General features: G+C 37.5%; 2 protein-coding genes across 2 annotated transcripts; both read left to right on the forward strand.

Moving 5' to 3' along the window:
* Positions 1–2,102: 2,102 nt before the first annotated feature.
* Positions 2,103–3,695, forward strand: LOC117574397 (uncharacterized). The gene has a single exon (XM_034258236.2). The coding sequence runs from the start codon at positions 2,103–2,105 to the stop codon at positions 3,693–3,695; it is 1,593 nt and encodes a 530-aa protein (XP_034114127.2).
* A 6,514-nt stretch (positions 3,696–10,209) lies between these two features.
* LOC117574353 (uncharacterized) lies at positions 10,210–21,474 on the forward strand. Its single transcript, XM_034258175.2, has 12 exons — positions 10,210–10,349; positions 10,459–13,594; positions 16,578–16,729; positions 16,924–17,058; positions 17,120–17,377; positions 17,438–17,777; positions 17,841–17,927; positions 18,394–18,544; positions 18,605–18,914; positions 18,973–19,072; positions 20,409–20,552; positions 20,699–21,474. Exons 2-12 carry the CDS (start codon positions 10,665–10,667, stop codon positions 21,147–21,149), a joined length of 5,058 nt encoding a protein of 1,685 aa, XP_034114066.1. The 5' UTR covers positions 10,210–10,349; positions 10,459–10,664; the 3' UTR covers positions 21,150–21,474.
* The last annotated feature ends 3,472 nt before the right edge of the window (positions 21,475–24,946 follow it).

Genomic DNA, 24,946 nt, shown 5'->3' on the forward strand with positions numbered 1-24,946 from the left:
GGCATTGGGATTCCAATGAACAGGTATGGAAACAGTTTATCATTAAAACAAATGGTCATGGTCATGAGCATATTCAGTTTAATATTCAGCTGTATATTCGATGCCAATTTAAGTACTTTGTTGATCAAGCAGCCGCATTACAAGCAGATTGAAAACTTTGAAGAATTACGACAAAGTAAATTGTCAATTACTGTTTTGGAGAGAGCTTACAACTACACCAAGCGGTTCATCGATAAAGATCTCTACGGATCTGGGCTACCAAATGTATTAATTGTGACACCAAGACAACGAGAGCAAATGCTGCGCTCATTGAATACGAGCTACGCCCATCAGATACCCCTAAATATGTGGATTGCTCTAGATATGTATCAGACCCGTAATAGATTAAAAGTCATGTGCAGATCACCAAAATTAAGTATAACTGATACGCTTTTCAGCGGAATTCTAATGAAAAATTCCGTGTATAAAATGGCCCTAAACGAATTCATACATCAGTCCACCAGTATGGGATTTTATCAACATTGGATAAGTACTGCTAATAAAAAGATGGTTGAAATATATCCCAACAAAAATTTAGTGAAGCCTCAGGAGCATGTGCCCTTGAAAATGGATGATTTGATATGGCTTTGGAAGTTAATGGGAATTTGTTATGCTGTTGCGGGAATTGTGTTTGCTGCAGAGCTTCTGGTTGGTCATTGGAAACGAAAACAGGCTAGGAGAATTATCATAGTAATGAATTAATTCTTGAATGAAAATTAAAATTAAATTAACAAGTCACTATATCAATTCAATGAACTGCGCACAAAAATGTAAGTATAGTATTTCGTTGTTATAAAAACGAATATATTAAAAAAAAAAGAAATTGTTTTTGCTTGAGCTTTTACCTGCATGAATTTATTTTATATAAGATGATACATATTTATAACTTTTTATATTTCAATTTATGGTAATTTTAATATTTGTTTGACAATTTTAGTAAACAACTTGTCGATTGTTTCCCGCGCTGTGTAGGACATCAATAAAAACTTCATTACATCTTTCTTATCAAATATTCTAATTCGTCCGATGCAACAACGATAAAAAATGCTTTACTCATTGAATACCAACTATGGATATCTGGTATTCACAAAAATAATTAAATCTTAAAAGCACAAAAAACACGTCAAATTGCGATTTTACACAATATCCACGAAAGAATAAATATTTGTATCATTATATTAAGAACATTATTATATTATTAAATAAAATATGCTTCGATCCTAATTGTTTTTATATTTGCTTCAGTTTTTCTTGCAACAAATGCTTCGAAAATGATGCGAAAATTTGAAGCTAGTCGCGATTTTTTGGAACATACAATCTGGTATAATTCGAGTGTAGCTCCTTATCGATATACCCCATACGACCTTCAGTATATTTTAGTATTTGTTTCGGTATAATATTTGGTTTATTTTAAGAATAATACCGCACTGTTTTGCTTTTAATCAAAATGGGTAGCGTGCTTTAGCTTTCTTACTTGTTAACATTTAGAAATATTTAAATACTTATCACCTATTTTAACTTATTTTAAAAAAGTAAGTCATATTTACTTGGTTTTTTTATTTGGTACATCTCTTTAAAGAAATCAATAAACTTTAGTATAATTTCTAACACTTCATTCTTATTTTTACTATATAGTATACAGTAGCTAGATAATATCTATGACGCTCGTTAATGTTTTGACATAATAATCATTTTAAGTTGTGTTAAAAATCGATGAAAACTTTCACTTAATGAGTTCAATATGCAATTTATTAATTGCAATTTATTATTGTTAACTAGTTGCCAGAGCTCAGTCTTTTCACGATTCCTGCGTGAAAATGGTGGCCTCTAAGTTTAATAGTCGCGATTTATTGCTCATACTTCTATCGGTGTTAATTATACCTCTACTGGGATCATTAAGTTATCAACAACAAATCGTTGATATAATACAAAATGAACTTATGGATAGACAAACTGGGACATTGCTAATCTTGAATCGACAAAATCAATCGAGTTGCAGCTTAACAGCATTGCATCCACTACAAATTCCAACTTTACGTAAAGATGAAACGACAACATTTGACATGAAAGATTCCTTTAACAGTGATGTGATTTCTGTGGTTTGTATAACAGAGTTATCAGACTCTGTGCTGCTCGCAGTTCTGGCCAAAGATCTCCACCGCATGAGGGAGACTCCTATTATTGTCTGGTTGCAAACTGAGGAAACTAATACAAATACTTTTCTGGATGCAATTCTTCATCTTGCAAGAACCAACAACTTTCTGAAATTGATGGTTCTACACTCCAATTCGTTCGATATCAAAGAAACACAGGTTGTCTATAGACTTCAGCCATTTCCCAGCGCAAGTTTAGTGCCCATCACTGAGGAAATTTTCATCAAGACTTGGAACAATTTCATGGGTAGAACAGCGGTCATATTACCTGATTTGGTAGCCCCAAGCAGCCTGCTAATAACCGATTATCGTACGGGAGAACAACAACTTTTTGGATATGCTGATCGACTTATCATAGAGTTTGCTAAAAAGTACAATATCACCTTAAAATTCAAAATGCCGCTCAGCGAGGTGAATGCTTTGGGAGTTAATGATATCTACCGCATGACCTTGAATGGCGAACTTGATCTACCTATACGATACTTTGCGCATGCACCGCGAGTTCGATCGACCCAGGTAGAGTATGTCTCAATTTATCAATTGGAAAGTATTTTCATTATAGTTCCTTGTGGTAAAGAAATGAACTTAAAAGATGTTTATACTGGCTTAAAAACATATTCAAACATTGTTGTGCTTGCATACTTCATATTCGCAATACTTGAGACGCTCCTTGTGGCAGCATTCTATCGCATTATCGGACGAAGATTCAGATTCTGCTTTGGCAACCTTTTCATTAATATTTGCGCCTTTCGAGGAGTTTTCGGCCTGGGTATTCCAATGAACAGATATGGAAGCAGTTTTTCTCTAAAACAATTGGTCATAGTCATGAGCATTTTCAGTTTAATATTTAACTGTAATTTCAATGCCAATCTTAGCACTTTGCTTATCAAGCAGCCGCATTACAAGCAGATCGAGAGCTTTGAGGAGTTACGAAATAGCGAATTAGTAATTTTGCTAGACGAAAGATCTTACAACTATATCAAATGGGTCAATGATGAAGACATTTATAAATCCTTGATACCAAATATACAAATTATTCCAACCAGACAACGAGAGAAAATGCTTTATGCTCTGAATAACAGCTACGGCTATCAGGTATTCACCAAACTGTGGAATAGTCTGGATTTTTATCAGAAACATTATAAAGTAAAGACAATGTGCACATCTCCAGGATTAATTATATCTGATGTGCCAGTCAGTGGCATTCTGATGAACAATTCTGTGTTTAGGATAGCTCTCAATGAATATATGCATCAGACTCGGAGCATGGGATTTTATCAGCACTGGTTGAAAAGTGCTAATCAAAAGCTGATTGGAAACTTTCCCAAAACAAATCTAATTAACAATCAAGAGAGTAAACCATTAAGAATGGACGATTTGAAATGGCTTTGGAAGCTTATGGGATTTTGTTATGCTGTTGCCGGACTTGTTTTTGCCGTAGAACTTTTATCTGTGTATTGGCAAAAGAAACGTGCAAGGAGAGTTATCGTCATAAGGAATTAAATCTTACTATGTAATACGAAAGATGATAAATAAAATCTATAAAATTCAAATTTAAACTATTTCTTAATCTCTACACGAATTACATATATTTCGATATTCTTTATCACTATATTATAAACATAAATATATTTAAAAATAAAGTCGAATTCCTTTTCCCTTCACATGACACTTTCTTTTGGGTGTGATTGTTATTCATCTGTGCAAAAGAAAAAAGGTTTAAGTTATATGGTTTATTTAATAGAAACTTTACTCTATTGCATATATTCATATAAATACTATGTACTTGAAATATTTTTTTCAAAAACATCGACTTTTTGCTTTAAAATGTGAAAATAATTTACAAGTACCTTATTTTCTTTACTCAAATAAACAATTATATTATCTTCATCGCTTTAAAAATGAAATTAAACTGCATTTTAATTACTTGATGGTATATTCTTTTATATCAGGTTTAGTATCTAGCTTTTGTCAATTTCTTGACATAACAATCATTTTAAGTTATCATAAAAATCGATATAAAAGTTTTAAGTAATGGGTTCAATATGTAATTTATTACGATTGTAAGCTGGTGTTGCCATACTTCGACTTCAGTCTTTTCATTTTTCTTGGATGACAATGTTGGCCTCTAAGTCAAATAGTTGGGTTTTGTTGCTCCTGCTTCTATTGGTGTTTACTACACCTTTATTGGACTCGTTAAGTTATCAACAACCAGTAGTTGATATAATACGACATGAACTTCAGGAAAGACCAATTGGAACTTTGCTGTTATTAAAGCGAAAACATCATTTGAATTGCACCTTAGAAGCATTGCATCCACTACAAATTCCAACACTGCGAAAAGATGATTCGACAACATTTGAAATGAAATTTTCCTTCAAGAGTGATGTGATGTCCGTAGTTTGCATTACTGAGCTATTCGACTCTGTACTGCTTACAGGTCTGGCCAAAGATCTGCATCAGATGAGGGAGTCACGGATTATAATCTGGTTGCAGACTGATCAAATTAATCCCAAGGTTTTTCTGGATACAATTTGTGATCTTTCAAATACCAATAACTTTCTCAAATTGATGGTAATACATTCAAATTCATACGATATGAAAAGCAAACCAATTGTTTATCGACTTCAACCATTTCCCAGTCCAAGTTTAGTGCCTATCACAGACAAGTCTTTCGTCAAGACTTGGCAAAATTTCATGGGAAGAACTGCAGTCATATTAAATGACTTGCTGGCGCCAAATAGTATGTTAACAACGGATCTTCGTACAGGAGAACAGAAATTTGTTGGATATTCTGATCGACTTATCATTGAGTTTGCCAAAAAGTACAACATTACTTTGAAATTGAAAGTGCCACTTAGCGATGTAAAGAATATGGATTATAATGCTATCTATCAATTGACAATGAAAGGCGAACTTGATTTACCAATTCGACACTTTGCGAATTCACCGCAAGCTCGATCGTCACAAATAGAATTTGTGTCCGTACTTCAATTGCAAAGCGTATTTATTGTAATTCCTTGTGGTCGAGAAATGAGTTTAGAAGATGTCTACTTTGGCTTAAGAACTTACTCGACCATCGTTTTGATTGCATACTTTACGTTTGCAATACTGGAAACGCTTCTTGTTGCTGCATTCTATCGGATTATAAGACGAAGATACAGATTCAGCTTGGGGAATCTTTTCATTAATATGTGCGCTCTTCGTGGAGTTCTTGGCATTGGAATTCCAATGAACAGATATGGAAACAGTTTATCACTAAAACAAATGGTCATGGTCATGAGCATATTCAGTTTAATATTCAGCTGTATTTTCGATGCCAACTTAAGTACTTTGTTGATCAAGCAACCGCATTACAAGCAGATCGAGAACTTTGAGGAGTTACGAGAGAGTAAGTTTACAACTGTTGTCGAGGAAAGATTGTACAACTACACGAAGCGGTTCATCGATAAAAATCTATACGGATCTGCGCTACCAAATGTATTAATTGTTAAACCGGGACAACGAGAACAAATGCTGTGCTCTTTGAATACGAGCTACGCCTATCAGATACTCACAAGTATGTGGAAGGCTTTAGACATTTATCAGACCCGTAATAGATTAAAAATCATGTGCAGATCACCAGGATTAAGAGTAACTGATTTGCTTATCAGCGGGATTCTGATGAACAATTCCGTGTATAAAATGGCCTTAAACGAATTCATGCATCAGTCTACCAGCATGGGATTTTATCAGCATTGGATAAGTACTGCTAATCAAAAAATGGTTGAAAGATTTTCCAATAACAATTTAGGTAAGCCTCAGGAACATGTGCCCTTGAAAATGGATGATTTGATATGGCTTTGGAAGCTAATGGGAATTTGTTACGCTGTTGCGGGAATTGTGTTTGCTGCAGAGCTTCTGGTTGGTCATTGGAAACGAAAACAGGCTAGGAGAGTTATCATAGTAATGAGTTAATTCTTGAATGAATATCAAAATTAAAAAAAAAAATTAAAAAAACATAAACGATCTGCACACAAAAATATTATAAAAATATCCATCTATTATACAAAATGATATATTCAAATAAATAAATACAGCTTTGTTGAGATATTATAAGTTTGAATTTATTTTATGAGACATATTTATAATATTTTTAATTTTAATTTATGTTAGAAGAGAAGTATTTACTTATAATATTTCTAGTATTTGTTTGACAAGTTAAGTAAACTAGTTGTCTTGATCTTGTGCCTATCGATAAGCGATTGTTTCGCCGCGCTGTGAATTTCCCTTGCACGACAAATATTTCTCTGAGGCGACGATGTCGATGAGACAGATGGATGCGGCAGCTGGTATTCAGTCGTGAAAAGTTTGTTGCGCCGCTTGGAAGCCGTGCGCCGAGTGCCGAGTGCTCATTTCTTTGTTTTGTGGAAATAATGCTATTAGCGTGAAGATTTCGTTGCGCATACGCCGCATGTGCCAACATAACAAGTGTTAGCAAGTGTCTCGCGACCAGAAAATACAATTAAAAATGACAAAATTCAAAAGAAATATGCACTTATAATATAATATATAAATAATACATATCAAATAATATTGTGCTAATTTTGTGTTGTAAAATGAAAATAAAATTTGTGTGAAAGAGAAATTTGTGTACAGTACTTGTGAAGTAAATAAAAGTGCTGCGTATTGTGCTCATCAGTGTGTAGGTGAAAAATTGGTTTAAATAATAATCACAATTAATTCTACATTGGCTGTGGCACACGCTCAATTAATTTCCTCAACACCTAAACGCAATTTAAAGCCGCATGTCGCAATAATTTAGTCGCTTGTCACATGCTCTAATAGCCTGAAATGTTTTCCCACAAATTTTCTAAATTTATGCCAGCCCTTCGGCCTGCAGCCTCCCACCACTCACATCCCTTTCCACCCCTCCTCCTCCTCCAGCTTCTGTTGAATCGGTTTTATGCGCGTTCATAATTTTGTTTATCACCTTCTTGCACGGTTTATTTGGCCAGCGAAGAGAGAGATATATTGTAAAGCTAAACTGTTTATAAAATCACAAAAATGCTAAGCGCAAAAAGCTTAACAAAAGTCAAAAGCAAAACATTAACCCACACACGCCGTCGCCATGGAGAAAAAAACACACACATAACAAAAAAAAAAACTGAGGAATCTATAGAAAAAAAAAGAATGCTCTGGCTGTTGCCTGGGTCTGGCATCAGTCAATGTCAGTTGGCCCAGTGCCAGATCAGCGGGGGCGTAGACACAAAAAAAAATGTATGAGCAAAAACAACAACAGAGCGAAAAGGGAAAGTTTAGCAGACGCTGCAGCTGAGCGTGGAAACTTTGATGCGCTATTCGTTGGTTCGTGGAAAAGTTACCCAACTCTATGTGTTGTGTCCACAATCGTTTTCGCCCAAAAAAAAAAAAAAACAGAAAATCAAATTTTCAATTGTGTTTTCCCCAAACGTCAAGCGTCAAGTGGCAGGCCTGAAGTGCTCTTGAAACACATTTGAAATCGAATATATCGAAAACATATGTTAAACAGCGAAACAAATATTTTTCGCCATTATATTATAATTATTATTCATATTTTTCTTCATAGGCAGGGAAAATTATTTTTTACGGTAAACTGCTCGTGGATTGAAAATGGCATTGGCCCAAGTGCAAAATTTATGGCTACATTTGCCACTCGTAAAACTTTTCAAGTTTAGTCGGAAATGTGTGTTCTGGAATTGTGCAATAATTGGCATAATATACTATGTAAATAAAACATTTTCAACAGTAGCAAGCCGATGGCAGCCGGCGAAGGTTATAAACTTGAACGACTTTTTAATTAGGTCGGTGATTTTTTGGGCAGCTAAGCTTTGATGGCACTGAAATCTCTGTAGATCATTTTTATGAGATTTCACATTAAATTTTCTACATACGAGAAACAAAATTGCATATAACGCCTTTTGCTCGCTGCTGACTGCATCATTTCCGTTTTAATACCCTGTAAAATGTGTTGAAGGGGTATTTTAAATTTTTTACATTTCATTTCACTTTCGCATCAACAAAATACATTACATTGAATTTAAAAATAAGTATTATAAATTGAAGAAACAATAGCAATATTTTTATTTAATATACAAATAATTTATATGAATTTTAGCTTTACTTCACTTAGGGTATCTTATTGTCTATTACATTCTCGTATTTCTACTCCTCTTGTTTGTGTTTTCATCGTTGCTTAGCTTCAATTTTGTTGCCAAAATTATCGAAGCTCACCCATTCCTTCCCATTTGATCCCAGAGCGATTGACGTTTTCCAAATTTCGCGTAAAATGCTTCAGCAGAAAATGTATTTGGGGCTTTTTCGCGTATCTATTTTGAAAATAAATACAATTCTTTGGAATTTGTGAAAATTGTGAAAATTTTTGCCTGGCGCACAGCACACAACACTTTCTGCGTGCCCCATCAATTAGTGGCACAATCAAATGCAACGAACACAACGTGTGTACTATATAGAATGGAGGTCTGGTAAATGCGCGCTGCCTTTTCGCATCATTTGCGTGTGACGTCAATGTAGTTGTAGTAATTTCCCTAACGTTCTCCTTTCGCTCTTTCTCTCTCTCTCAGCCCTAGAATATGGAAGCATAGATACATATGTACATCTTTGTGGAATCTAATTTTAGCGATCTCACCGTGCGCTCTTTGAGGAACTTGGAAATTGCCATTTTTATTGCTGCCTATAATTGGCGTGTTTACGTGTGTGGAGACCCGAGACCCAAGATCCGAGACGAAGCATACTCAGCGATAGTTCTGAACTTGAAACTATTCCAATTGGTAGCTGTCGCAGCTATAGACAGACATTCGACTTGATATGACTTTCCCTACAACATCCTCTTTGGTCGACTCATACACTTTTGCTTACTTCAGATTATGATGATGTTTTTCACGGCACTGTGATTAGTTTATTTTTGTCACGTTGCTGCAATTTGAACTTTGGCAAAGTCATGAAGTGCCCGCTGACTCAGTGCAAATGATTTGACACTGCGCGAAAAGCGCGAACATTATTTTGATGGCAATGCATTATGAATATTACATGGAAGTGGTTGGGTAAAGTAAGAGTTTTGAATTTTAAATAATTAAAAGGATTAATGCATAGTGTGGAGGGAGGAACAAAGATTGAGTTTAAGGTGTAAGAAGTGACAGATTTAAAAGTTCAGATCAGAGAAATAAATATCAAAAGTATTATATATTCATTGAGACACAGAAAGAGATAAATTATTTGCTGTATATAATCTTTATAAGTCTGTAAAATATACTCTTAATTCATATTGATTATATGTTTAGTAGCAAAAAGTTTATCATAATTAAATTTTTTGGGTAGCTAAACTTTGATGGCACTGAAATCTCTGTAAAATAATTTTTATGAGATTTCAAAGGGAGCTTTTCTTCCCTATGCTAAACAATTTTTAGGTTTTGTATAAAGTAATCACGTTTACTAAGCGGACGTAAAAATTTAAATTTTGTTCCATATTAAGTATACGAATTCTCTAAGATGATCTCTAAAACTTATGGCTTTATATGCTAATAACTAAATGTATATCTTTTTAATGAAACCTTTAAGATTTTGTTGTTTTATTTAACTTTATGAATGAATAACTCCGCTTGTAATTTCACCTACTTTTTCCGCAAAGTTATTCACCTCTGTGCAATGCAGCTAAAGCCACGTTCCGATCGGAATGTTCGTTGACATTGTTACTGAGGCTTTTTGATGACACATAATGATAGAATATACAATAGCTAACAATTAGCTTTGCCACACATCAATAAATATTCATAACCATTCACTCATACATTCACACACACACACTTCTATGTATGGACACCCACACACATAGTGAAAAGTGTTGAGCAGCAGCTTTAACCATAAACAATGCGTTCATATCGTTATAACGTATCTGTATAATACGAACGCAATTAAAATTAATTATGCCATGTGTCTTTTTGTCAAGTGTACTCGAGTGTCTGTTCATCTACAGACACACAAACACATACACATACTTACACTCACTTGTGTGTAGATCTGCATATGTATTTGTCCAGCGTTTGTCATCGCATGGAGCAATCGCAGTTCTAGTTCCAGTTCAGACGTCAGCCAGTTCGTATCTTGGAGCTCGCGTCAACCGTAAGTACGACTATAAAAAATTTGTAGTAGCAATTGACTCGTCCGTTTAATGATTATGTTAATTATGTCATAAATGCAATTGTAAATGTTCAGTGTTATCTATCAACAGGTCTGAACTGTCGACCAACGATTTGTTTATAAACGAAAACAACGAAAGAACAGAGAGTGAGGCAAACGAAAGGCGATGGACATGCAATTAGATAGAAATTAACAGAAGAAGAATATTCTATAAACATATTTAAATATATACACACACTTGTCGTTATGTGTGTGTGAGCGAGAGAGAGCAAAAGCGAGTGATAGAAATTAACGAACATGTTTAATCTGCTGCGACGCACGCGTCAGAGAAAGGCGCATAAAAACAAAAACTACGATGTAAGTGATGATGAAGAGGCATCAAAGCCAAGAGCGCCCACAACAGCCTTTGACAGGAGCACAGAGAGCACGCACAGTAATGGCGCCGAGTGCCGTTACCTATTCAGCAAGAATGAGAGCAAGGCGAGTGAGAGCAAATCGCATGAGAGCAGCGCCCGTGAGAGCAAATCGCATGAGAGCAGCACCCGTGAGAGCAACTCGCATGAGAGCAGCGCTGGGCCGCGACGAGCGGTGATCGAAGAGTTGGAGGACTTTGGCAGCGACAACGACGAAGAGAAGGCAAGTGTAAAATTAGCAAAAACAGCTGCTGCTAATGGCCATTCAGCGATCTCTTGGCGCTCCGACAATTTGTTGTATATAAATAACATGGGCAGCGGTGATGCGGCGACAAAGGCGAGGACAACGACTGCTTCTGCTGCTGTTGACGATGATGAGGAACGAAATGAACGAAATGATAGAAATGCTGCTGCCACCGCAACGGCGGCTGTTGGTGTTTTTGCTCTTGCTGCTGGGCATGCCACGGGCAGTCAAAACGAGGCAGCCATCGCGAACGCAAAAGCCAAATACGAGTCGAGACAGCACGCAGGCGACGGTCAGCTAATTGGCCAAGAACGGCAAGACGGGCTAATAAAACGGATTGGGCCAACAGCTATCGATGGCAATGCCGAACAACAATTACAAATTGCTGGCACGGTAATTGATGCTGACGATATAAACACTAAACGCAACAACACAACAACAACAACAACGAACACTAAAACGCAGACGGAAACAGAGAACAGAGTGATCTATCGAAGGCAATCGAAGCAATCGAACGAACAGAAACGACTATCGCGTCTATCGCTGGGTAACTTTGCATTGCTCAAAGACAACACTGCAGGCGAAGAGTCTGTGAACAGCAGCAGCAACAGCAGCAGCAACAAGAAGCAGCGCAGCACAACGTTGCAAAGAAGTCGCGAATTTCTCAGTGATATTTTCATGGCGCGTGGACGTAATCATCATCAAAAGCAGCGAAATCAACAGCAACAACCTCCACAGCAACAGCAACCACAACAACAGCAACAGCAACAGCCTGCCAACGACGTAATCGCTATTGGAGAGGCCAGGGTAACAACAGCAGAAACATCAGCAGCACACCTTGAAACGAACTCCGACCCCGCCGCGACCGTGTCCACAAATAGTTATCAAATGACTATGTCTAATAATAGCAGCACACCAAAAAATCGACACAACGGCGCTGCGCTGCCAACGCAGAGCGGCGACAAAGAGAGCGAGGCGTTGCAAAGAGAGCGACGCAGTAATTCAGCTGGAGCTGTGCGACAGGAGCAGCCACTGCTGGCAAAAGAGAGCCAGCAGCTGGCCAGAGAATTGCGACGTGCTGCCGATGTTCATAGACAGCGTAGAGCGGCGAGTGCTGAATTTATTCAAGCGGCAAACGTCGAGCTGTGCACTGTCGCGGAAGAAGATCAACAGCAACATCAGCAACAGCAGCAGCAACAACAGCGGCAACAGCAAGGCGATGCAACACTGCAGCGCAGCAGCAGCAGCAACAGCATCAACAATAACATTTACAACTACAACAATTACTATATCAACAACTCTAGTGATATAGATCTAAACAGCATGGGCCAAAGTAGCGGCAAGCCCAATGACTGCCAACAACAACAACAACAACAGAGCTCAGCGCACAGCTCACGCGCCAGCACGCCGCGTGAGTTTCGTGAGTCGATCGTGAGAGACACAAAGCCAACACAGCCGCAACATGATGTGCCTAAAATCACAGTGGTTGACTGCAGCTTCGAACAGAGTCCCAGCCAAAGTCCCCAGGCGGTGCCCGTTGAGGAAATCTTCTACGACTTTGAGCAGCCACAGCAGCAACCAGAGCAACAGCTCCACGAACACGAGAGCAACATCAACATTGAAGAGCTGAATGAGGCTCATGTGGAAACGCTGGAGGATGAAGTGTTTGCCGTGGATATTCCGACCACCATTTATCAGCAGGCCAATGGCATGCCACGTCCGTGGACACGTTTGACCAACGTTAAGCTGGAGAATGTGCAGGAGGAGGAGGAAGAGGAGCCGGAAGAGCATGTCAACGGTGAACCGGAGCCCGAGGATGATGAGCTGGACGAGGCGCTGGGCATGGAATGCGATGAGCCGGAGCGACGTACGCCAAATGGATCGCGACAATCGGCGAGCAGCGAGCGCAGCGCATTGAAAAGCGATTCCAATTTAAGCAGCAGCTATGCGGACTCGGGCATTGGCAACGACTTGCCACAGCAATCACACCAACAACAACATGCGCATGCAGCGCCCTTGCCACCGCCACGCAGCTCGTCAATGTTGTCGCAACCGCTGCGCATGCCGTTCGTGCGGGATGCCAACTCAACGTCAACCGACTACGACTACGATGGCGATGGCGAGGAGCTGTTGCTGCAGTGCGACGAACTCGATGATGAGCAGCAGCACAATTACGACGAGCGTTTGGTCTGCATCGAGAGCATTAGCCTGCCCGATGTCGTTGTCGAGTCAACGACCGCCACAACAACAGCAACAACTACAGCTGCATCGGCTGCAGCAACGTCAACAACATCTGCCTCTGCCTCTGGTGATGCCACAAATGGCAGCAATGATGGCCATCTCAATATCAATATTACAAATGGCGCCGGCGGCAATAGTCTCGGCAATGTGCATTTCATACCCATACACATCGAGGGATCCGCAGGATCCGGACGCAGTCGCAGCAATAGTCCGAAGCATCGCAGCCTGGACGATAGTTGCATTGGACGCAACAGCATTGAGATTGTCGAGGATGGCAGTGTGCTGAATAGTGCGGCGCCATCGCCGTCACAGGAGGCGCATGAGCTCAAGTAACGTATACGCCATGTCTGTCAGCTATTACTAACGATCACAGCAATGATGATCTCAACATCAGCCAGCTACAGCCAGCTTCAGTCAGCCTTTGTTTGCATACATACAGAATTGTTTTGTTGCATTTTACGCGGCGTATGCGTAATTATTGTGCTACTAACATCAGTTTTAGCTCTGCGCTGCAATGGACGTTTTCTTTTGTGCCATCAAATCACAATTGTGACGCGTTAATTAATCAGCACATACACACACACATACTCTTAGTCAATTTTCCATTTTCCATGCCATTTGCGTCGTTCTTTTGCTTTCGTATCTTGTCAGCCATTCATCTTGATCTGCCTTGTTCCTTGTCGTCGTTTTTCGCTACGACATTTTATTTGTCCAGTCAAGAAATCACATTTCTCTTAATAGCCGTTGTTTTGCTTATAAAACAGATGCGTGTGTAGCGCATATATATATGGCGGATATATCTATTATTTCGCTGTTTTTCTGGCATACATCTGCCAATCATTTATGCTCAAAGAGCACAAGTTCAACATCAATAGAAGGAAATACGCAATTAGTTGATATCTAGTTGTTATCTTTTTCCATATACTATAAAAACTTGTTCATACTATATTTCTCAATCTAATATCTAAAAACTTTTGTTGCTGGCGCTAGGCAATTTGCATATTTCTCTATCTCTGCGTATACGTAATTTAAATAAGTATTCATCAATCAAAACAGGAAATAGGCAAATCATTTCATATATATTTTAAATTTTAATTCATTAGAATTTTCATTAGCTATTCTTTTTTCATTTTGCGTATACGTAATTTGCACAAGTTTAAATCGAAAAGTTTTTGGAATTTCGGTTGGATTTATAGATTGAAATATTTTGCATTTCTTATATACTTGTGTGTATATGTGTATATATCTCATTTATTTTCATTAATTTGTAGTTTTATTTATTACGTATACGTATTTTTAATAGTAGATCGTGAGCAAAACAAAAGAAGCAATTACTTATATTTTTGAATACTTAATTCTATTTAACGTATGTATTTTATATTTGCCAGTATTTGAAATACGTTGTACAAGCTTTCTCACACCTGTTTGCAATTTCCTGTTGTATTTTCATATTATTCTATTTGACTCTTTTATCTTCTACTTAAATGGGACAAAAGATCAAAGCTAAACAATTGATTGACTTCCACAAAGAATAGTTTTGTACCTTACCATAAATGTTGTCTTTTATATTTAAATCCTTTTGGTATTTGCCGTGCTAGTTAGTTGCTCATATTACGTATACGTTTGACTATCAACTATATTTTGTTGTATTGAATACCACCCATTGTTTGGCCTTCAAAATGATGACGGATTGTGACAGCCGGTTGGACAAGTGTCTCGGCAATTTGGCAAATACAAATATATACTTGGCAGTCCACTCATTATTCCCTGGTGGTTATTTATATAAAATTGTCAAACATGAAATAATTTTAACAAATAGCACAATTGGAAGGCATTTAATAACATTTTACCAGGAGGTTTTCCAACTAGCTTCTTCTTCATATTCATCGTAAATCATCTTAAAATAAATTCCCTTCGTCATTTGCTGGCAACATGTTTGCAATTCCCACGCCCAATTCTCGTTCCATCTCTTTCGCCCACATTTTCATCTGTTTATTATTATTTTTTTTTTTTTCCTTGTGTATTCACTTGCGATAATTTGTGTTTTCATATTTGCAAGCGGCGTCTGCGTCAAATGTGCATAGAACACGAGCTGCTTGCTCTAGTTTTTCCGGCTTATTTTAGTCATTTTTCCCACCGGACGCGCACTGCAAAATGTGAGAAAATTTAGAAAATTAGAAGGCTAGAGAGATTTTGATAATTTGTGAAATGCGCGTAATTAGAACGAATATTTAAGAGGTGCACTTGATTTAGCAGCTGGCCCATGGAGCAAAGCAAATATAAACACTAGTCGGCACATCAATTACGCACTTAACATTGATCGCAACTAGTGTTTACGATAAGCACAGCACAACAGCACTAAGGGGCGTATGGGTAATGTCTTAAGTAACGAGTAATTTCATGAACAACTTGGGCAAAAAACAAAAAAAACGCACGAAGCGAAAAGGGAGAAGGCAGAAGACTGAAGCAGCATCAAACATTCTTCGGCAAAGTTCAGACACAAACAAAACTTATGCCAAAAATAATTGAAATAACTTGTGAGATACATTTTGTATTTTGTATCTTGTATCTTGTGTCATGCTGTACAACGCTCACACGCTCTCGACGTTTGAACGCAAGGCAAAAGCAACGCAACACAACGCTGCTAAATCGCGTGTCACAATTTTTTGATAAATCTGCCGCTCATTGTCTCGTATATATCCTCTATATAGACGAACGTATCCCTAACACTTTGCCAAATTGCAGATGCGAAATGAAAGATCTATAAATAGATATGCGCATTTCTCTCGCAGCTACAACGAATAGATAGATAGATAGACAGATAGATAGATAGATACAATTAAAGCGTATTTTAAATGCAAACAGAAAACCCAAACAAAAATCAAACAAAACAAAACAACGAATATTATATAAATTGCGTCGAAGCAATTAATGGGTAACTGGCAAGGCAGACATTCCCCAAGATTTCTTGCACCTCATTTTCATTCACTGCGGCAAATTTCCGTTTCGAAAAACAACGTCAGATATTTATGCGAAAACATATATATTCTGTTACTTATTATATATATTTTAACTAAAATAATTTTTACTTTTTAATGTCTGTGTAAGAGATTTAACATAAGACCTCAATGCGTGCGCAGCTCACGTTTGTGAGTCATATTTTTTTGTTTTCATGCGGTTTCTCTAGACATTCTGTTGACTAACTATTTATATGATGGATATAGCATATAATATGTGTATATTTTTGTATCTAACTGTTAAGCTCTTAATACCAAACAGCACATTCACATTTCCTTTCGATTTTGCTTGCAGAAAAGAGCTGAAGCTGCAAAAAGCGCGTTTCACCACACAACTGGAGGATGCCCATCGAAATGTTCAGAGTCTGGAGGCCAAAGTGGGAGATATGCAAGTGAGGATACAAAATCTGGAACAGGAATTGTCACTCAAACAATGGAATGTAGATAGTGAGTATTTATCTAAAACAAAAGTGCAATACAATAATCCAAGCTGATTTCAGTTTTAAATTCATTTTTGAAAATAAAATTGTTTGCAAAGAGTGATAAAAACAAACCCATTTATATTTTTAAGGATTTATATATTGCTAAACTGTTTCATTTGTTAAAACAATTTATTTATCACATTCTCTGTCACGTTGCAGGACTCCAAGGAGAACTTACTGCGGCTCAGAAGGACGATGAATTTGTGCGCAAAAAGCTAAAAGTGCTCGAGGATGAGAAGATTAATTTGCGGCACAAGTACAGCGATGATGAGGACGAGTTCCGACGCAAATATGGTAAATACTTTAGCAGCAACTAAATGTGCTACTAAGCTAATTGCTCGCTCACTAATTGCAGACGCATTGCAATCGCAGTACAACGAACTTACCGAAAAGTACAAAGAGACGCAGAGCCTGGCAAATGGTTTGCAAACGCAGCTGGCGAATGCAAAACTCGAGGTTGAGAACTGGCGCAATGAGGTGAATAAAATACGCGTTGAATTGGATGAGCAAATACGCATACTCAAGAATGCGTTAGAGTATTCGGAGGCGGAGCGCAAAATCTGTGAGGATAAATGGCAAAAGGAGTTTGAAATGCTCAGAACACACAACAGAGGTGAGCACAAAAGTAACAGAGATATGTAGCTGACTGACTGACTGATTGATTGATTGATAGAACGCGAGGAGACACTGATGTCCGATTGCGAGTGGCAGATGCGGCAAATGCAGCGACAGTGTAAGGATAAAATGGACAAAACCAATTACGAACGCAAGCAGGCAAGCGCCAAGGCCGAGGAACTCGAATTGGAGTTGCAATCGCGTCGCAAGGAGGCCGAGTCCTTACGCATTTGCCAGGCACAGGTGAAGTCCTTGAGCGGCGTGGTCAGTGAACAGGAACGTTCGATACAAACGCTCATGGAACGCATCGAGAATCTCAAGGGAGAGTTAGAGATGGCCAATGAGAATCTGGAGACACAGATCGAAGCTGTGCACAAAATTAAATATCAGTGTGATAAGTGAGTAAAAGAAATACCAAAGTGATTGACATCAATCAAGCAATTTATATGTCTTTCTTCTAGTGCCATTTATGACAAGGAACGTCAAATGATCTATCGCATCGATGAGGTGCGCAACGAAGCTGCCGCCTTTTGGGAGAATAAACTTTAGTAAGTAGCAAAAGAGTATAATAATTGATGTGATTGATTAAAGTGTTAGCTGATTGATGAAGTGATAAGAAGATATATAGTTTAATAATTAATGATTGAAAATACTTGGGATAGTAATAAGTAATATAATAGACAACTTGTTTTTATATTTTTAAGTCTATCAATCACAACTTTAGAGAATAGCTTATTCTTATGCTGATTGTTAAGATTGATTTGGATATTAATTGATTGATGTAGTATACGAATATTTGTATATTTAATTGAAAATTCAACCAGCCCGAGGATGATTTTGTCAATTGAAATTAATAGCTTAATGTAGAACTTTGCTTTACATCAATCAATGGTCAATCAATCGTCAATCCATCTTCATTTAATTTTGAAACTGTATTTCAAAATTCAATTTATTACCAAATATTAATTCTTAAATATGATTTTAATTATCAATTTCTGTTTTGTTCAACTACAGCACAGAGATGACAAGACTGACAAATGAGTTGGAATCCGTTTATGTGGATGAGCGACGCGATGCCTTGGATAAGCTGCAGGCCGAGCATATCGAGGAGCTACGTGCACTGACCAATCGCTACACCGCCAACGAGGAGGAGCTGCGTGCAGAGGTTAATCAAAGCACTCTATAAATTACTTCCTAACTTAAACTGCATTATTAATATTTGCAGATCGATGAGCTGACTGGCAATTTGGAGCTAAAGAAAGAGGACTTTCTAGCGCTGCGAGAACGCTCCGATAATGCGCTTCTGCAGACACGCATGCATCTGGATCGTGCCGATCGTGAGTATCAGAATGCCATGTGTCGGGAGGAGGATCGTCGCGTTGAGCTCGAGGCGAAGCTGAAGAGAGAGTTTGAGGAGGAGAAGGAAGAAATGGAGGAGAAATTCCGTGAACGTTTGGGTCAAGTCAAGGAAGAGTTTGCCAAGGAACTGCAGCTCTCCACACAGGACATGGTGGAGAGTCATCGCAAGGAGCTGGGTAAGCTAATCAGAAAAGTTTTGGTAAACTCATCTTATTGCCTTTTTTACCATTTTAGAATCCCAAAAGGCCAAGCTGCAAAGCGAAAAGGATGAAGCATTGCAAGCACTTGTGGAGCGACATCGCGCCAAAATGGCCGCTGCCGAGGAACGAATTAAGTGAGTATCGAACTTGTCCTGAACATATATCGATTGCCTGCCTTATTGCCTGCCTGTTAGTCGTATTATTCCTTTATAGTTTTGTTAACTGTTGTAGAGCTATTTAAAACCCCATTTGCTTTCCATATTTGCCATCTTTCCATTTCATATTTCGAATACATTTCATTTGCCTTGTCTTTTGTTTTCTTTCATCGATCGACGATCAGCTGCATTGATTTAGATTGTTCAACATCGGCGACCGCCTTGTGTGTGCTTGCGAAGGGGGCGTGTCCATATATGCCAACACTCTATGTGCTATATCTGACCATGTCGCCATTGATTGCACTCGCATGTTTAGTGTTTAATATTATCGCTGTGCTCTATATCAAATATCGTCACCTCTTGTCCAATTGATCAACTTACTCGCTAGTTTTAAGTAACTTTCAAATATAACCTTCTTGTTCTCTATTTCAATCAAGGAGCAATTTCTTTCTAAAATTCTTTGCACGTGAATTCAAATTTGAAATACCTTTGCATTAATAGTTTTCTTTCAAGTTAATCTGCATGCCATTCCTTTTATTCATTCCACTCAATCCTCTTTTTATTTATGTAGATCTAATTTAAAGTAAATCTTTCTTTTGTTATTCCCTTTTATTGTCAATCATTTACTTTCTATTTTATACTCAATTAAGTTTTTATTTATTACAATTTTTCATTTTTGTTCAGCATAAGTTATTTTCAATTATTTCAGTCGATCAATCTTATGGTTAATCAATCAATCATATACATATTTTCGTTGTAGAAACTAGTTTCACATATTTATTGCTATGAATCTTGAAGAATTTGTATATTATTCATTTCAATCAACTTATCACTCACTTATTCAATCATGCTCAATGTACATAGTATACATAACTTTACTAAAAGTAGAAATTTTCTTTTGTTTTTCAAGTTTTATGTTATTGATTGAAATCAATCAGCTGATCATTCAGTCATTCAATCATAATAACAATAATTTTTTTTAAAAAGTATAAATTATTTTTATATTGAAATTTAATTGTGTGATTGAAATCAATCAGTCCATCAATCAAACACTTTTGTATCAAGTGTATGCTACATCAATCAAGTTGTGTCTGCTTTTGCTCACTTTGCACTGAACGAAGCTCGTGTTTACAGAAAATATATATCTTTTACTTTCTCTTTTTACGCTATATACCTACCATCCACCAACTACCACCTTCCGCTCTCTATGCTTGTGTGTACCTCAACAATCCTAACACCAAAAACCAAAACCAAATGCACCGACAACCAAAACAACAACAACAACAACAACATGAACAAAACGTACTCCTCGCAGCGATGTAGAGCTTCGGCATCAGCGCAATCTGAAGGACTTGAAGGCGGCATACGATGCCGAGAAGGCGGCGCTGGATAAACGCGATATCAGCAATGCGAATGAGATCGAGCAGCTGCATCGCAAGTGTCGCTGTCTGACCAATCTGTAAGTGCATCTCGACATAATCAAAACTGTGCATAACTCTCTCGTGTTTGCTTAGCCATGTCGTGATTGTTGTATCCAGTACAGTAAACTCTTCACATCGAACTCTCTTTTGATAAGTTAAAATTAAACTCTATGTAATCTTGCAGATTCGAGGAGATGCGTATGCGTTATGAGCGGAGAGATCCGCGTGCGGAGGATCTGCGGGAAATCTCCGAGTTGCGCACACGTTGCGATAGTCAGGAGCGAGATCTGTTTGTGCTCACTGATCGATTGCGCGAGATGCAGATCCAGATGTCGGAGCTGCAACAGAATGGCGATGGGGCAACGTTGCGCAAGAAGCCGCCATCGAAAACGATACCTACCAGCTGTGATGTCATCTACGAGGAGAACGAGGAACGCGAGTCCCCCGAACAGGATCTGCAGCAACAACAGCAACAGGACTCGTCGGAGGGCGGCTCGTCGGAGAGGGACGACAACGAAGAGGAGCAACTGGAGCAGGAGCCCAGCGACACTGAATCGAATCATACGATTGAAATCAATCATAAGTGCAACGATCGCATCAACGAGGACGATGCTCACATGATCTCAGCTGTGTGAACAAATTGTTTGATTGATTGATGGATTGATTGAATGATTGATGGATTAATTGATTGATTGAATGAATGATTGATTTATCAATCATTGAGAAAATACTCGCCAAAGCGCAGTAGTGACGACTTGCAAACATGCTGCAGCTGCTCGCTCTAACTATCTATCGACAGTTATCCTGTAATTGCACCATTCAAAGTTTTTAACAGACGCACAAAATATATTTATTATTTATACACAAAAAGCACTTAAAAATTGTAAAATATTTTAAACACAATCTAATTGGTTTATGAAACCGCAACAAATACGAAATAAATGTAAATACTTTTAACAATTTCTCAAGCTGAAATTGTAATTAATTTCAAAAACGTTTTTATTCATTTTTCGCCAACTATAAAATTGCTCATAATCTTTTCTGTTGTCTTTAATGTTTTTATTCAGGAAATTTTGGTTCTACATAAAAGACAAATATCATTCTTTAGTGCAATATATTTTAGGACAAGAAGAAGAAAACTTTATTTAAGTAGAACAACAATTATTTTACTTGCATTGCATTAAAGTGCATTGAAAAAATCTACTAATGTAATGTTTTGAAGTGCACAATGTTTTTCGTTATATATACTTGACAATCTTTTATAAGTATCTAGACCACAAACGAGTTTCCCGACGATAATCGCCAATGATGCCAGCGGTTAACTAAAAGTTCTCCAATAAAGATGACAATAGAAGCTATGTAGCATGATACAAGTAGATACCAAACCCATTTGAGATCATCATAGTTCAACGGAGTTGGATGTTGAGAATCAAGACTTCGATTCGAGTAAGCAATCAGTTGATTAATCGATTTCATTATCCAGTGTTGATTAATACCCGTTTCATGCGTCAACATTATGAAATTATTCAACGCTTGATAATAAATCGAATTAATTGGCAAAATCGAATGACATGGAAAGGCAGAAAATATTCTTAGTCCAGGTGATGAACATAAAACAACTCTTTGATAGTTATGTTGATATTTTTTTACAGCTTCCCATAACTTATCGAATGTATGATACGCATTGCTGGTGTTCTGGGCCAAGATCATACGGATACGCCTGTTGTTGGGCACAAAAACGATTTGAGATTCGGTTATCATCAGGCCAGATGCAATAACATTAGTTAACTTCATTTTAGAAAATACATCATCGTAGATCACAGGAAGCCGCGATTCCTCCAATTCTTTAAAGTTTTTTATGTTGCCATCATGTGGCCGTTTGGTCAGAAAAGTGCTCAGATTGGCATTGAAAAAACAGCTGACAATCATGCTGAAGATACCCATTACCATAACAATCTGGTGAAGAGACATGCTCCTTCGATCCCTGTGCACATCGCTGGATATTCCTAAAACCCATCGGAATGCATTCAGATTAACAAAAAGGTTTCCATAACTGAATCTATATCTTCGGCGAAATATCCGGCATGTTGCTGCTTCGACTAGCGTCGTTACCAATGAAATAAACAAGTATACGACGAGTATTATCAACATAAAGTTCTTTAAACTCTTGTAGACATCCCCAATACCAATAGGCTTGCCACAAGGAGCTATAATGAGCTGATGTACCATATCCACATAAGTAGTACATTCCATGTCGGTTCTCCACAATTGAAGAGACATTGTTAGGTCTGCAGTGTTGTTTAAGATCGATAGAATTCCTTCTCCAATATTAACATTCTGCTCTTCACTCAGTGGTCGTCGCAATCTCAAATGAATGTTGTGCATCTTAGCGAATTCAAACATTAGAGTGTCTATGTGTCCAGAAAGTTGTAGTTTTCCTGACTTTCTATTTCTCTTTACATAACTGGCCGGAGGATATAGCGATGGGATGATTAAAGCTGATTTGTTGTGAAAATTACGCCAGGGTTTCGGAAAAATTGGAGTGGTAAATATATTTGATATTTGCTCAAGAGTTGGATTGGGAAAGGGTTGAAGTCGATAGGCAGCTATTGATTGTTGAAGTGTATTCGAAGAGTGCAACACTATCAGATTCACGAAGTTGTACTTCCTTGCATAATCACATATAACATTAAGGTATTCATCTAGATTTTCCTGAGCAATTTCCAACCAGATTATAATACGTGCATCCCTCATGCGATCCAAATCCTTGGCCAGAAGTGTAAGGAGAATGGAGTCTGCCAACTCGGACATGCAAACCACAGCAATTGCTTGTGAATTGTAGACATATTTAACAGGTACCACAGTTGATTCATCCAGTCGTAGAATAGGCAATCCTTCGATATTAAAGTCCTTCGCAGGGCAATCGATGTCATGTCCACGTTTCAGATGCAATAAAGTATCAGCACTTCTTTCGTTGAGCACATTTTGAATAATATTCTTCAGAAGGTTTTTATGCAAACTTCCATTTTCCATCATTAAGGAATTATTCAACACATGAGTAGGAAATAGCAGATAGAATAGTAGAAGAAACATGTTACTTTTAAGAAAACTTATTACCAACATTGCGGTTCAAGTACGAATAAACAACTGAAGTGTTTTTTTACTGCAAGTTGACATTATTGAAATTAATTGCATGAATGACGTTATCGATAGGACGTTGACAGCCAAAGCAATATATTTTTAAATTAATTAAATGAGAACGGTCAATGTATAGCTTAGCTAAAGTATAAAAAAGAACTTAAAGACAGAAGTACTTAAAAAAAACAAATTTTCATACTTGATGAATCAACATTTATATAAAGAATCATGTTTAATATTATAATGTTAAATATTAAAAGAATTATTTATTTGTTCATTTAATTAATGGTTATAAAAACTCAACTAGTTAACATAAATGATGCATCGGAATTGTTGAAAGAATTTAGACCACGAATTGAAGTCTCGTTTGACGTCGTGTTTGCCAGAGCTTCACACAAATTTCTCCCACGAAGACGAGAATCGAAGTTATATAGCATAATCCAAGTAGATACCAAACCCATTTGAGATCATCATAGTTTAACGGAGTGGTGTGTGAATGTTCTTGACTTCGAGTCGAATAAGCAATAATTTGGTTTATTGAACTCTGTATCCAGTGTTTGTTAAGCCCCAAATCTTGTGCCCAGTTAATGAAATTATTTAATGCCTGAAGATAGATAGAATTTGGAGGCAAAAGTGCGTGATTTGGTGTTGCTCCTAAAATGTTTAGTCCTGGAGTTTGACACAGAACTTCTCTCTTGTAATTTTGTTGATATTTTTGGATAGCTTCCCAAAATTTATCAAATATGTGATAAGCATTGCTTGTATTCTGAGCCATGATCATCCGGAGCCGCTTCTTGTTGGGCACAAAAACGATTTGTGATACGGATAGATTTAGTTCGTTAGCCTTGATACCTTTTAACACAATCTCACGAAATATATCAGCATAGATTACAGGAAGTCCCGATTTCTTAAGGTCCTCGAAGTTTTTTATGTTGCTTTCCTGCGGCCGGTTGGTTAGAAAAGTGCTCAGATTGGCATTGAAAAAACAATTGACAATCATACTGAAGATACACATTACCATAATGATCTGATGAAGAGGCATGCTCCTTCGGCTCCTTTGCACATCGCTGGATAATCCAAAAACCCATCGGAAAGCGTTAATATTGACAAAAAGGTTTCCATAACTGAATCTATATCTTCGGCCAAAGATTCGACATGTTGCTGCTTCGACTAGCGTCGTAACTAATGAAATAATCAAGTATACGACGAGTATCATCAACAGAAAGCTCTTCAAACTCTTATAGACATCTCCAATGCCGATGGCCTTACCACAAGGAACTATTATGAGTTGTTG

This window comes from Drosophila albomicans, chromosome 2R, assembly GCF_009650485.2.
Source record: "Drosophila albomicans strain 15112-1751.03 chromosome 2R, ASM965048v2, whole genome shotgun sequence".
NCBI lineage: Eukaryota > Metazoa > Arthropoda > Insecta > Diptera > Drosophilidae > Drosophila > Drosophila albomicans.

What these genes read in the sequence shown, in the direction of transcription:
- LOC117574397 (XM_034258236.2), top strand. Translation starts at nt 2,103, where the DNA reads ATGAAAGATTCCTTTAACAGTGATGTGATTTCTGTGGTTTGTATAACA.
- LOC117574353 (XM_034258175.2), top strand. Translation starts at nt 10,665, where the DNA reads ATGTTTAATCTGCTGCGACGCACGCGTCAGAGAAAGGCGCATAAAAAC. An exon ending in GCTCAGAACACACAACAGAG is followed by an intron (nt 17,378 to 17,437) that starts GTGAGCACAAAA and finishes ATTGATTGATAG; the next exon opens with AACGCGAGGAGACACTGATG. An exon ending in AGGAGGAGCTGCGTGCAGAG is followed by an intron (nt 18,545 to 18,604) that starts GTTAATCAAAGC and finishes TAATATTTGCAG; the next exon opens with ATCGATGAGCTGACTGGCAA.